General features: G+C 44.3%; 1 protein-coding gene across 2 annotated transcripts in view; it reads right to left on the bottom strand.

Moving 5' to 3' along the window:
• The window catches only part of slc6a13 (solute carrier family 6 member 13), a 42,052-nt gene that overhangs the window by 18,920 nt on the left and 7,840 nt on the right, over window positions 1-15,292 (bottom strand). For both annotated transcript variants that reach the window (XR_007944100.1, XM_022206521.2), the window contains exons 5-14: window positions 6,584-6,665; window positions 6,137-6,269; window positions 5,667-5,801; window positions 3,585-3,688; window positions 3,315-3,439; window positions 2,306-2,418; window positions 1,974-2,111; window positions 1,338-1,440; window positions 933-1,033; window positions 459-629 (exon numbers count right to left, since the gene is read on the bottom strand). Coding sequence is in view for 1 of the 2 variants with exons in the window: in XM_022206521.2 (XP_022062213.2) it covers window positions 459-629; window positions 933-1,033; window positions 1,338-1,440; window positions 1,974-2,111; window positions 2,306-2,418; window positions 3,315-3,439; window positions 3,585-3,688; window positions 5,667-5,801; window positions 6,137-6,269; window positions 6,584-6,665 (1,205 nt within the window). In the remaining variant the exon portion in view is untranslated. The remainder of the gene's footprint in view (window positions 1-458; window positions 630-932; window positions 1,034-1,337; window positions 1,441-1,973; window positions 2,112-2,305; window positions 2,419-3,314; window positions 3,440-3,584; window positions 3,689-5,666; window positions 5,802-6,136; window positions 6,270-6,583; window positions 6,666-15,292) is intronic.

Consider the following 15,292-nt stretch of genomic DNA (forward strand, 5'->3'; position numbering starts at 1 on the left):
TAGGAAGACGTGTGTTTAACAGACCACAGTGGTTTCCTGCTTTAATCTAACCGGGAGGTTCTCTTTGTTATCATTTTTAACTATTTAAGATGCCCACAACTTTTCTTCAATTAAAAATAACTGTACAACAACTTGTAATTTCCTAACTAGAAATGTATTTTATTTTTCACTAACTGTGGGCAATGATTTAGCAAAGGGTTGCCTATCTGAGTGGTAAACCAAAGCAATAAGCTCAAAGATGCTAAAACTCCTTCAAAGTAAAACCGAGGGGAACTGCTAACTCCAAAGACTGTTCTATGTGATTCCATCACTGCAACTTTTCCACAAAAACACAGTTAAGTGATCGATCAGTTTCAACACAACTATTTCCCTTCTTCTGAACTCCCTTTTCCCCCTGGTTCATTCTTCTGAAATGGCAGTTTTTCATTGGTATTCTAAAGGAAACTTCATGGGCTTACTTCTCTCAATGTTCCTGAAGTGTAGTACAGTTTCGCTGCCACCCACAAGGGGATACAAAGCATGGAGGACAGGGCCAGGATCCAGCCAATCCCATTCCCCCACCATGGGTACACATATTCATTGTTGTACTTCAGCGGTGAGTACTTGATCAAGGCGAAGGCAAAGGTTCCCTAAATAAGAGATGAAGGACATCGCATGTTTTTGTATGGACGAATAGTTATGATATTACATATCAAGTATTTGAAATACTAGTAAATACTATAACTAAATAGATGTTAGTTCAACTTAACCTTAATTATTATTGTATTTTTAAGATTTTTTTTTTTTTAAAGAAAGGCTTCATTTGATCATCTGTGGCAACTGGCAGATTGAAATATATTTTCAATGTTGGCCAGTAGAGGGAGCTCCTCTTACAGAAGAGGTTTGTACAGTTATGCATAAAAAACATTTGAAAAAGGAAATGTAGAACCCACGAGGCATGTTGCAGGGGTGAAGAAAAGCCAGCAGTATTTGATGACAGGACTGGGGCGATATCCAATCATATCCTCTATGTTGTCATAGAAACGATCAGCACCTGTGATGAGAGACCATGGAAACAGTGGAGACTTCCATGAGTGTCTAACGATCATCTGTGTCAAGATTCACGCTGTTTAAACAGCAGATGTAAAGAAAAACATGCTAATAACCCCGATGAAAGAAACAACTTACATCTGGGTGCCTAAGTTATGTTACTGTGATATTTAGCTTAACTAGATGAGTTCCTGGAATGCATTTGGTCCAATTAAACTTTAAATGCACCTTCAGTCAGCAAGTGGCTGTATGAGCAGTGAGAATGAAGCCAAATAGAAAAAGGCTCACAATCTTACAAATGAACTCACCATAAACCCAGGCAATGCAAACTGTCTCAAATACAGCCACAAAAAGCAGACACATCCCGCTGGCTGCGTAGTAGTCAAAGAGCTGGAAGACGTACATGCCTCCCTGTGGGCACAGACAGGTAAGAGTTCACAGCCATTTACAACAGAACAAACAGAACATATATACTGCCATTTAAAAGAAAAATCTTTTGAAGCTGAGACGTCGCATTGTTTTCAAGCCTTTTGAAGAGTACAAAGTGCTACACTGCAAACATTTTGATGAAAAAGGTTTCTCACAGTTGGCTGTGTCTGAATAGGATTTGTGCCAAGCGACTGGACATGAAGGAATTTTAGGAGAATCTGCTGTTTGTATGGACAGAAGGCTGCTTAGGCGAAGTTGAAGTAGATAGAACCAGGCAGTTCCGTTGTAAATGAAATCCTTTGTCATCAGCCTGGCTAGAATATCACACACGAGAACATCTTCACATCATTGCAGTTTCACACTGATGAGCAATTTCGCCACTTTAATGTCAGGAACTCGTAATGTGCTTGTTTAAAATTACACTGAAAGGAAAGTTTTTGAATGGATTACGCTTATTGCCTATTGTGTCATCTTGTTCTGTGCAAACATTAGAAAGTGAGACCAGTGAGACTAACCTCTGTCAGCATGATGAACCCCATGAGGAAGGATACTACAGCTATAGCCAGGATAAAGAGCTCCCTGCGGTTTTTGCGGCGGAAAGTGGAGGGATACATGTCCACCATGGCTGTCACCAGGCTCTCCACGCACACAAACTAACCAGGACAGACACAAGAAAAAATATAGTCATGTGTATTGAAGACTGATTTAATGACAGGTACCAAACAACAAGAAACATGATGCGAACTGTGCTCATTCTCTCTCTAATATAGTAGAAAATATGTCTATAAGACGAATGTTTGAATCGCCTATTTGTGAATGTGGTTTGTGGTTTTTGTGTTAGCCTCACCTGACTGTCCAGTCCCAGGAAGACAATCATAATGAAGAAGCAACAGGCCCACAGAGGGGAAAAGGGCATCATGGACACAGCCCGAGGATAAGCTATGAAAGCCAAGCCTGGACCTGGAATACATAGGCATCCAGTTCAAGTTAGAATCCTTAGTCATGCTTCTAAATCTAGCAGGAATTCTCATAATATCTCGAAACACTCGCTCATAAAATTTCAAAATTCTGCTGGTTTTCCTTAAACCAGTACATTAGTTCATTAATATCTTTACATTTCAATCAAAACAGCTGTTAAACTGTGCCCAAGCACTGCTCTGGTCATCGATTCATCCCCTAAAAACATCTCTGTATATCAAAATTCAAATAAGCTCTTCCATGAAAATACCCATTTCCTGCTTTTAAATGACTTAAATGTAACTCTACACTGTAGCTTCCACTAGAATGTGCAGATCTATGAAGACTGTGCCTTTCTCTTTACTCAGTCCTCCCCACTCGCTGCAGCTAGAGCACACCAGCTCACCTACCACTCTGCTCAAACACTGACGAGACAATGCCAAGTTGTAATATCGGGTTAATTCAGTCATACACATTTGGACCAGATAGAGAAAGATTGTTGATGTTAATAGCTGGTGAGTATTATCAGATAGTTTCTATGTGCCAGGTTTATCATCCCTCTTTTCCCTCATCTCCAATCCTCCTCCCTTTCCCCCTGACCACGAATGTGCAGAGGGCACGCTGAAATAGTGTTATGTGGATTAGTCTGAGGCATTTTGTTTCCCATTTATAGAGCCAGGCTGTGCGAGCTCTGGATTTTTTTCCAGCGTACACAGATCAGACAGCTACTGAGCCATGAGGAGATATTTGCTGAATTTGACAAAAAATCTTTTAGATTAGAACCGCTGACTCTAACTTTAAGTAAATCGGCTGATACAGAAGCTCCTTTGCACATATTTATATATATCATCCCCGAAGAAAATCTAGTTTTTGTTTTCATAAACAACTAAAGTACAAACCAGATTCAGCTACTTCTGAGATGGGCACATTTTGTTCATAAGACATGAAGCCCAGGATGGAGAAGATGGCAAAACCTGCGATAAAACTGGTCCCACTGTTCAGGAAACAGAGGGACAGACAATCCCTGGAAACAACACGGACAGAGAACAGAAGGATTAGGAGCTGCATGTGGTAAAAGGTTGATAATAGCATCAAATATTATCTGGACTACAGATTTGAGTCACCAATTATAAATTATATATAAAATACCAACTCATCTCAGTCCTCACCTGTAGCAGTTGTTGTTATATTTGTTGTAGCTCCCGAGAGCGATGAGGCAGCCCAAGCAGATGGCATAGGAGAAGAAGATCTGAGTCCCAGCATCCATCCATACCTTAGGATGAAACAGAACAGGACAGTCAAAGTGAATGAATGCATTTAAAATGGTTCAAGCAGAGTTAAAATCTTTTAGTTTTTTACTTTAAATGTTAAAAATGTGTCTTTTGGGGGAACATCTGTGCATTTTTTCATACAGGCTGGTTCCAACTCACAGTCACAACACTCACAGTATTTTTTTTTTAACCAGTTTGCCTTTAAAACTGAGCTGTCAGTGTGTTATGAATTAAATCAGCTCCCAAATAGAGAATAATTTGGGGTTCAAGCAAACAATCAGGTGGCCGTGATAACAAATGTATGGTATAATCAGGTTTCTTTGTTGCTTTTGTTTTTTCACTCAGAAAGAATGATTGTGAATCCAGTGATGTCCACTGTGAGCTTGATTTGAACACAGCATCTCAAGTGCCCTTCATATTGACCAACAGAATGCATCTACGTATCACAATCCAAAATCTCCTGACCCCACAGCTCAGCTTCCCACCTCGACCACCCTCACATCAGCGCCCCGGAAAAGCTGATTGTCCATCTCCACCTCTAAGGCCTAAAGTTCAGAGCTCTCTGAATACTCAGTCACACTTCAAAATTCAAATTAGGCTCCTCTGTCTTCTTGCAGTCCTGCTAAAGTGCTCCCGGAGCACTGGGGCATGTTTTAGATAGCTGGCAGCCAGGACTGAGGATCTGATTGACAAGGGGTCCAACAACAGCACAAGCTCTGGACACAACATTGCACAAAGACAGGTATTCCCAAGGCATCAACTCTACCAGCCTAGCTTGTCTTGGCCTGCACACTCGGGGTTTTGCATTCCTCCCCTGAGGCCTGGGAGAGAATGAAGGGAAGGGGGCTCTGTTGGATTTTCATGCTGGTTGCGGTCTGATCGCAGGAGTAGAGGAAATTGTAAAGGTCTCTGTCGTCACTACTATTCCCAGTCCACTGTCTTGTGTTTAAAACTGCTATAAGCAGCCTGTTATGCTTGTGCAAAAGCAAGAAGTAATGTGCCAGCATTCACACCTGATGTGTTTTTCTTTTTTCGAGACAGTAGAGTTAAGCAATACTAACATTATTTTCACCACTTATGCTCATATGATGAACTTGATGTTTATCCATTTATCAGATATTGGAGCATCATCCCCTTTTTTGGTTTCTACTAACACCTTAGCTGTTAAATGCTCCACCAGTGAGCCCTCAGTTGTGTCTGTCTGCTGCTGGATATAATAGGATATAGTGGGTTTTCAGAGCTTAGTGGTCATAGAGCAGGGGATCGAGTACAGTGTGACCAGTAACACTGTCAGCACAGTAGCAGTAAACAAAGCAGTAAGATTGCAGGCCAGAAAACCACAATCTTTCTCTAACCATGTCCAACTACTTTTCAACCACACTTCTATCAAAGAGGCTGTTGATCAGAAGAGCTCACACTGTACAGTGCCACTTTTCTAAGCAATCACCCTCAGACAAGCTGTAAAACAACACTTTCAAGCATGCTAGGCGATGGTGATCAAATGTTGTGAAATATGTTGCATTGTTCTAGAAGGAAAAATAGTAAACTGCCGAAATTATACTAAACCAACAGCAATCCAGTCTTTTTACAGCAACTTTCTCTACATGATGCTAATTTAACCATACCTTTAAGGTCAGCTGTGTTGCTTTATATCTCTCTGCTGCCAGAGTTTGCTCTTTTTGATGAGCACAAAGATACCAGCATGGGTAATAGAGAATATGTGTTAGCCTTATTTGTTGTATACTGACTTAAGCTAGAAGATTCTATCAGGTAATTTATTTCCCAAATAAAAGATAAACAGATATCACGAGGCAGCACTGCATCAGTTTGTACCTATTTTGCCAGAATTAAGGCTTAACTAAGAATTAAAAAGATGCTAACCATAAAGCAATCATTTTTTTTCACCCCCAGGTTGATTCTGCATTAAATTTTGCATTTCTGCTCAACACAAACACATATTTGAGAGCATTTTCAACCTACTTGTGGGTCAGACAGCCTTCCCAAGTCGGGGTAAAGGTAGAAGTAGATTCCCCTGGAGGCTCCTGGCAGGGTGACTCCTCTGATCAGGAGGATCAGTAGCATGACGTAAGGGAAGGTGGCTGTGAAGTAAACCACCTGCAGGGAAATAAAACATCACTTCATCACCCAGAATGTATCTTTAATGACAGTTCTTCCCTTTCAGAAGTTCAAATTTTGTGCTTTTTTTTTTGGTGTCTGTGAATTATTTCGTGTGTTAAACCTCCGACTAGATGCCATATACAAATTTTGAAAAGATCATTTTTTTGGTTGTACTTAGTGCTTTAGATTTTTAGTTGAGGTTTTTAAGTTCGGTACATGCTGATATTTGCCAATTCACTTGGCACAGATTATGTTAACCTCTTGCAATCTTTATTCCAAACTACAAAGTTCTGTTCTAGTAATGAATTTTTCTCCGAGAGGTATGGTTTCACCTTGCCAGTGGATTTGACTCCTTTCCAGATGCAGAAGTAGCAGATTGCCCATGCAACAGCTAGACAGATAACCAGATCCCAGTTCAGAGAGCCAATGTGGTCAATACCTGAGGATAGTCTCAGCACTCTGCGCCTGGATTACATACACATGCAGAGGACAACCATTAGAAAAGCATCACTGTTCCCAAAACAGCATTTTTATAAATGATCTCAAGAGCTAAGAAGCTCGGGGTTAAAATTCACCCACCAAAACAACAACTCTTGAATAAACTCTAGAGTTGCATCTATCCCCTTGCAGTTACACATCTTTACAATAGGCCAAAAAAAAGAGAAAAAGATCTGGTATGATTTAGGAACCCATATTCTGTCACTTATTAAGATGGATATTTGTTGGATTTGTGTGCATCAGAGGCCATCTAAGGACATGGCCAACAAAAAGGCACTTACTCCCAGAACTCAATGACAGGAGAGGTGGCATTCTCATGGTGATTGATGGAGCTATTCCCTCTCTGAAATGCCATACAGGAATCTTGAATGAAGGATAGACAAAAGGACATTCAATCCAGTGAAGAAATCCAAGCTTTCTCTGAGGTTTCCAAGTTGCATGCAGGAAAGAGAAACAATGCCACCACTGAGGCTGAGGAGTGAAGCGGTGCAGAAACATTCACTCCTTGAAACTAAAACCAAACGATAATCCAATGAAATAATGACAGGAAAACACCAGAAGACTTTACATACTGATATTTGTAGCACTGGAAGTCTATAGATTGGGAACACGCAGACTACATGCTAATATGTTCATAGAAATAATGCTAACATGCTGCTATTTAGCAGGCATGATGATCACTTTCTAAGATTTTACAAAATGTCAACCTCACAACAAAATTCCATGGCAATCAATCAAACAAAGAGTACATTTTAAAAAGACACTTTACTGATGCTGCACTTCAGTGTGACTGAAAATGTTTACTCAGATCTTGATATGCCAGGAGACCCAGCTAATATCGTGCTTGCTCTGGGTTGGGGCGGCATGGCTCAGTGGGTAGAGTGGCCGTCTTGCAACCAGAGGGTTGCTGGTTTGATCCTTGGCCCAGAGAGCTCGTGTCAAGATGTCTCTAAGCAAGACACCGAACCCCTAATTGCTCCTGATGGGTCGTGGTTAGCGCCTTGCATGGCAGTTTCCGCCATCAGTGTGTGAATGGGTGAATGTAAAGCGCTTTGGGTGTCTTTCAGGTATAGTAAAGCACTATATAAATATAACAGGGATGGGTTTAGGACCCTGGGGAGCCTTTAAAGGTCTAGCGGAAGCAGTGCTCCCTCTCTCTCTCTCACGCTATTGGTACGCAGATAAGGAAGTGCAGTTAGACGCGTCAAGCACGCCAAACAATTGACTCGAACTCAGACAAGCGACAGTTTATGACGAGGTTGGTGAGACTTTGGGAGGCTGAGTAGAAGCGGTGCTCCTTTTCCTGTCCTCGCTATCGGTACGCAGACAGGGAAGTGCAGTCAGATGCATGAAGCACGCCAAACATTTGACGCGAATTCAGGAGTAAGTTAAGGAAATACTGTGCATCTCTCCAGCCATCTGCGTACAGAACGCTGCGGTGCGAACTTTGAGCAGGGATTGTGATTTGGCAGTCATCATGATATTACGCACACTGCTGGTCTGAGGATTGAGTATACGATGTAAAGGACTGTTTGCAAGTGCGGTGACTGTCACTGTTTTTCTTTCACTCCATGATTTAGTTTTAACGGGCCTTGGGTTTATTTTGCCGTTGTTTGTTTACTTTTTTTTTGGTATTTGTTTTAGGTGGGCTAAGTGCAATATTTATGGGAATTGTGCAATTTCTGAGTTATAGCCAGTTGGAAGTTGTGGGCCTTACATTTGGTGACCCCTTTCGTGTGAAATTTGATCATTGGTGATTCTTAAACGGTTGCAGTGGTTGTAAATCCTACGGGATTTCGTGAGTGTGTCGGTCCCACCTACCATTTTGCCCTACCCTCTTCCTTCTTTGGTTCATAGGTTGCTATTTTACTCACAATGCACAATCGCCCTCTGCCCTTGGCATATTTTGCACAATTGTATTGACTACTGTGTAGCTGTAGCCCCATTTATTATCTGAATTTTACTGTTTGATTGATTATGTTTATATTGTAATAAATTTTTGTAATTTTGTAAGCTGTCCGCCTCCTGTCCTGGTTATTCTGGACACTTACCTGTTTGTGTGGTGAACTGGAAGGAGAAACATTAATTACTCTACAATATAGTATTCTTCCAATCACTACAATTGGCGTTGTCAGCAGGATTTGGAGGCTGGATTTTTGTTTGATTTTTGTTAGTTTTGTTGGCCCATTTGATTGGGTAGGGTGGAGTGAGAGAAAAACAGTGACAGGTCTTCGGTGACGGGGGAACCACCGGCCATTCCAACCACCTTCTCCACATAGTCGACTCTGTCCAGTGAGAGCATGGAGGATCTGCAGGCTGTTATGGAGGAGCTGCGTCAGCTTAAAGCTACCAACGAACAATTGAGAGAACAGCTGCGTGAACAATCACAGGTACCTGATTCAATGCCGGGTCCATCTACTGCCCCTCCTAGTGTGGCTCCAGTAAACCAGTTGACACAGGAGGCTACAAACTTTCGGTATCTTTATGTACCTAGAGAACGTAAATGCTCCAAGTTCACTGGAAAACTGTCAGTTGATCTGTTAACAGTTGAACAATGGATTGAAGAGGTACGCAGATGTCTGGAGGTTAGGCATATGTCAATAGCTGAACAGTTGTTATTTATTACTGACCACCTAGAGGCAGGGGCCAAGTCTGAAATAAATTTTCACCATACTGCCAACAGAGATACCCCAGAAAAAATCTTTGCTATCTTAATTGAAAATTACAGTTGTTCTCAGTCATACGTAGCAGCACAGTTACAGTTTTTTCAACGTACACAGAGAGAGGGGGAGTCCTTGCGTGACTATTCACATGCTCTTAAGTTATTAATGGATGTGGTAATACAAAAGACACCTGCGGGTATCCCAAACTCTGACGTGCTGTTGCGTGACCAGTTCATAGAACATGTGCTCGATGATATGTTACGTAGAGAGCTGAAACAACGTGTTATCCAAGAATCGACTATTTCTTTTGTGGACCTTCGGGGTATAGCTCTCAGGTGGGCAGAAGCCAGTAGACGGGGGGGTAGAGTTAAACCTCGTGCATACTCCTGTGATACATATTCTCAGGCAGTGGATGGTTTTGAGGCAAGCACAAATGCAGCCACTGCTAGGCCTAGCAATGAGATTGCAGAGATAAAAGAGTGTTTACGTAAACAGCAAGCCCAATTAGATACTATTATGAAACATGTCACTGCCCAGGTCTCGCAGCCCACTCAGATTGATGATGCTCCCAGCTCAACTAAGCGTTTTCGCTTTCAGGCAGACGGCAAGCCGATTTGTCACCGCTGTAATAGGGCAGGCCATATAGCTAGGTTTTGTCGAGTAAATGTACCAGCTCCCAAAGACCGTGTGAGGTCTAGCCTTGAAGTTGGGGTGCATAGCCAAGTAGTGGGAGAGGGCCCTGATTCTCAGTCATCGGGAAACTAGAGCCCTCTGATGCCGAGAGCCAGGCGTTGGAAGAGGGTTTTGTGGGCTCACCTGAAGGCCAAATGGAAGACCTCTCTCGACTCATTGGAAATTGCCCAAAGGTTGAAATTAGCATGGGGGGTGTTATGGTACCCTGTCTTTTGGATACTGGGTCAATGGTCACCACAATTAGAGAAAGTTTCTTTGATCAACATTTTAAACCTCAGGGTGTCGGACTGCTGAAAAAATGTCACTGGTTACGTCTGAAGGCCGCTAATGGACTGAAAATCCCCTACAAGGGATACATGGAGCTTGATGTTGTTGTTTTAGGTAAGACCCTGACACGAATGGGGGTGCTAGTTGTAGAGGACCCCCAAGATGAGCTCCCCGAACAGCAGCAGACGGCGGTGCCTGGCCTTCTTGGAATGAACATCATTCACCGCTGTTACAAGTTGCTTTTCGAACAGTTTGGCCCCAGTCTGCTGCACTCCCCTGTTCTTCAAGCTGCTGGTAGGGAGTGGAAAGAAACACTTGTCAAGTGTCAACGTATTGAAACTGCGAACGCACAAGGGTACCTGGGTATAGCCAAGGTCCATGGTCGAGCGGTTCGTGTGCCTGCAGGTTCTTTGAGGTGGATTCGTATGTCTTGTCCATCTGCGGCCACTATCACTCTTCCAGCAGTGCTTCTTGAGCCCCCTACAACAGGGAACCATCTTCCTGCTGGTATTCTTGTATCCTCAGCTCTTCTTTCGGTCCATCAAGGCAGTGTTGAAATCCCCGTTGTCAACGTGGGCACGGAAGACGTTTGGCTACAGCCCCATACACAGCTGGGTGAGCTGCACGTGGTTGACCCACTACAATCAGAAAGCTCGGTCCTCATTGAGGAGATGGATGATCACCACACCTTAGCAGTGGTCCAACAGGTGACTGCAGAGAGTGCCCCACCCAGTGATTTTTCTAGTTTGGTCTGGCCCAACCTTTCCCCCGAAGAGGCTAAACAGGGAGTAGAGCTTTTGCAGAAACATAGCACTGTTTTTAGTCAGGGAGAGGGAGACCTGGGATGTACCACACTCGTGGAGCACGAAATCCCTTTAGTGGATGAGGCCCCTGTGCGGCAGCGGTACCGTAGGCTTCCACCATCACAGTATGAACAGGTCAAAGCCCACATTCAAGAGCTGTTGGACCGGGGTGTGGTGCGCCCAAGCTGTAGCCCATACTCCTCTCCAATTGTTGTCGTTTTTAAAAAAAATGGGGAGATCAGGTTGTGCGTGGACTACCGTTTGCTTAATGCCAAGACAAGGAAGGATGCTTATCCTCTGCCCCGAATTGAGGAGTCCCTGGATGCCCTCACAGGTGCCCAGTGGTTCTCAACATTGGACCTCGCCAGCGGGTACAATCAAGTACCCGTTGCAGAAAAGGACAAGGCCAAAACTGCTTTTTGTACACCGTTTGGACTCTTTGAGTTCAATCGGATGCCGTTTGGGTTATGCAATGCTCCTAGTACCTTCCAAAGGTTGATGGAGCGGATTTTTGGAGATCAAAGTTTTCAGTCCTTGCTGCTGTACTTGGACGATATTGTCATTTTTTCGTCATCCTTTGACCAGCACCTGCAGCGCCTTGACATGGTGTTGACCCGGCTTAAGGAACACAATCTGAAACTGAAGTTACAGAAATGCCACTTCTTTCAACCTGAGGTCAAATACCTGGGCCATGTCATTTCGGCCTCTGGTGTTGCCACTGATCCTTCAAAGATCAGTGCAGTGGCAGAATGGGCGCGACCAACCACGTGCACAGAGCTACAATCTTTCTTGGGTTTCGCCTCTTACTATCGCCGTTTTGTGGCGGGTTTTGCAAAGTATGCAGCCCCACTCCACCGGCTGGTGGGTGAACTGGGGGGGACCAAGAAGAAACGCAAAACCCTCGGGAAAGGGGTCCTGGGCGACCGTTGGAGTGAAGAGTGTGAAAAGGCGTTCCAAACACTCAAAAGACTCCTTGTGAGTGCACCAGTCCTGGGATATGCTGATTTTACCAAACCCTTTGTCCTTGAGATAGATGCCAGTCAGGCTGGACTGGGGGCTGTGTTATCCCAGAACTATGAGGGGAAGCGACGACCAATTGCTTTTACAAGCAGGGGGCTCAGGCCCACCGAAAGGAACATGTCCAATTACAGCTCTCGAAAGTTGGAATTTCTGGCACTAAAATGGGCAGTGACACAGAAGTTCCGAGAGTATCTATTGGGAAATAAATTCCTGGTGTTCACTGACAACAACCCCCTCAGTTATTTGCAATCAGCTAAACTGGGGGCGGTGGAACAACGGTGGGCATCTGAGTTGGCAGTTTTTGATTTTGAAATCAAGTATCGACCGGGACCAGCCAACCGTAATGCAGATGCCCTGTCCCGCCAACGACAGTCCCAGAGCACAGTCACTCTTTTTCCTGGCTTGAAAGTACCAGAGGAGGTCCATCAACAGACAGAGGAGGTGCCGCAAATTGCCCCTGCTGCTGCTGCCACTTGTCAAGCTATAGCCGCTTTTCCATCACGGCCTAAAGCTGATTTACTGGTTCTACAGGCCGCAGACCCAGTGATTGGACCCTTCTTACAGTATTGGAAGAGAGGAAGACCTCCGACAAAGCAAGAAAGTGTCAATGCTTGCAAAGGAGTGAAAAAATTGGTGCAGCAGTGGGCGAGGCTAAAATCATGTGATGGTGTCTTGTATCGGCAATTACAGACACCAGGGGAAGGACAAGTTCTATTTCAACTACTGTTGCCCCAGTGCTTGCAGGCAGAAGTCCTTAAAAGTCTTCATGATGACCATGGTCACCAAGGCATTGAACGTACTGCGAGTCTTGTAAGGCAGAGGTGCTTTTGGCCTCTCATGCAAAGTGACATAACTAGATACTGCCAAGACTGTAATCGCTGTACGCTGGCCAAAGCAGTACAACCAAAAATCCGTACATTTAGGGGGGTTTTGACTGCCTCTAAACCTTTGGAAATTATTGCCATCGACTTCACCCTGTTGGATAAAGCTGATGATGGGCGGGAGAATGTGCTGGTGGTCACGGATGCGTTCTCAAAATTTGCCCAGGCATACCCAACACCAGACCAGCGGGCTAGTACGGTGGCCCGGGTGCTGACAGAAAAGTGGTTCTACACTTATGGGGTACCCAAACGCATTCACAGTGACCAAGGAAAGAGTTTTGAAGGGGACCTGTTAAAACGACTATGCCACCTGTATGGAATTGAAAAGAGTAGGACTACACCGTACCACCCCGAGGGCAATGGACAATGTGAAAGATTTAATCGAACGCTGCATGATTTGTTGCGTACACTCCCACAAGAAAAGAAAAGAAAATGGCCTCAGCACCTACCTCAAGTGCTCTATCCTTACAACACAACAGAGCACCAATCCACAGGTTATTCGCCATATGAACTTATGTTCGGCCAGAAAGCGCAACTGCCAGTGGATTTCTTGTTGGGGGGATCACCGGAGGAACCCATGCCCAGGTCATCAAAGGACTGGGTGGATGAACATCAAAAGCATTTGAGTTCAGTCTATCTTCAAGTGAAGGACCAGCTCCAGCAGGCAGCGGAGCGGAGAAACAGACATCATCAACCGTCAGGAAGTCCCATTCTCACCCCTGGAACACTTGTCTACAGGAGAAGTCACCCCACAGGGCGTCACAAAATTCAGGACGCCTGGAACCCGGTTGTCTATGAGGTGGTGAAAAACTTGGATGAAGAAGGCAGAGTGTATAAAATATGCCCCCGAGACGGCACTGGCTCGGAGAAGAATCTCAATAGATCGGAGCTCAGGCTAGTACCGACTGCTAGTGTCAATATGCCTTCAACACAAAACCAATTTCTGCCTGACCCTGGTCTGATGGATGACTCACTCCAACAGTCAAACTGCCATGCTGCGAACGACGATGACAGCGATTCGGAGGGAATCATACTCACCATGGAACAAGAGTGGCATCGAGTGCAGCCCCCCTCCCACTCTGCCCCTGAGCCAGCTATGCACTTGAGGGGGACAGAATCGCATAGTCCCGACACCCCACGTTCCGTTGTTGGTCCTGAACAGAGAGACAGCCCTAGTAACAGTGCAGATGTTGTGGTGACAGCCAAGCCTAGTGTACTGCAGGGACGGCCTAAAAGACGCACAGCTGGGCAGCATACTAACCCCTTCCATCTCCCAAAATCTGTAAATCATACCCTTGCGACCCCTGTCGGAAGCGTACAGGTGCCCCAGGCTCAAAACCAGTTACCTGACAGAGTATTTAGGCCTTGGGTTTGAGTTGTCACCAGGACGGTGACCTTTCAAAGTAGGGGTGAATGTAACAGGGATGGGTTTAGGACCCTGGGGAGCCTTTATAGGTCTAGCGGAAGCAGTGCTCCCTCTCTCTCTCTCACGCTATTGGTACGCAGATAAGGAAGTGCAGTTAGACGCGTCAAGCACGCCAAACAATTGACTCGAACTCAGACAAGCGACAGTTTATGACGAGGTTGGTGAGACTTTGGGAGGCTGAGTAGAAGCGGTGCTCCTTTTCCTGTCCTCGCTATCGGTACGCAGACAGGGAAGTGCAGTCAGATGCATGAAGCACGCCAAACATTTGACGCGAATTCAGGAGTAAGTTAAGGAAATACTGTGCATCTCTCCAGCCATCTGCGTACAGAACGCTGCGGTGCGAACTTTGAGCAGGGATTGTGATTTGGCAGTCATCATGATATTACGCACACTGCTGGTCTGAGGATTGAGTATACGATGTAAAGGACTGTTTGCAAGTGCGGTGACTGTCACTGTTTTTCTTTCACTCCATGATTTAGTTTTAACGGGCCTTGGGTTTATTTTGCCGTTGTTTGTTTACTTTTTTTTTGGTATTTGTTTTAGGTGGGCTAAGTGCAATATTTATGGGAATTGTGCAATTTCTGAGTTATAGCCAGTTGGAAGTTGTGGGCCTTACATTTGGTGACCCCTTTCGTGTGAAATTTGATCATTGGTGATTCTTAAACGGTTGCAGTGGTTGTAAATCCTACGGGATTTCGTGAGTGTGTCGGTCCCACCTACCATTTTGCCCTACCCTCTTCCTTCTTTGGTTCATAGGTTGCTATTTTACTCACAATGCACAATCGCCCTCTGCCCTTGGCATATTTTGCACAATTGTATTGACTACTGTGTAGCTGTAGCCCCATTTATTATCTGAATTTTACTGTTTGATTGATTATGTTTATATTGTAATAAATTTTTGTAATTTTGTAAGCTGTCCGCCTCCTGTCCTGGTTATTCTGGACACTTACCTGTTTGTGTGGTGAACTGGAAGGAGAAACATTAATTACTCTACAATATAGTATTCTTCCAATCACTACATAAATACAGACCATTTGCTCTGAGTTTAATGTATTTCACAGATAGACGGCTAGCTAACATGTGATGTCCTCAAAAACCAAATGTAACTTCATTTGTTGTCAATGAAAAAAAAGAGAAGCATTGTCTGAGGCAACAACAGGGAAATAAAAACTGCAGCAGTACTCAGCTCAGCAAGTGGCATGAATAAGTGTGAAAATGTTCTGTTCTAATGTTACTT

This window comes from Acanthochromis polyacanthus, chromosome 8 (assembly GCF_021347895.1).
Source record: "Acanthochromis polyacanthus isolate Apoly-LR-REF ecotype Palm Island chromosome 8, KAUST_Apoly_ChrSc, whole genome shotgun sequence".
Classification (NCBI taxonomy): Eukaryota; Metazoa; Chordata; class Actinopteri; family Pomacentridae; genus Acanthochromis; species Acanthochromis polyacanthus.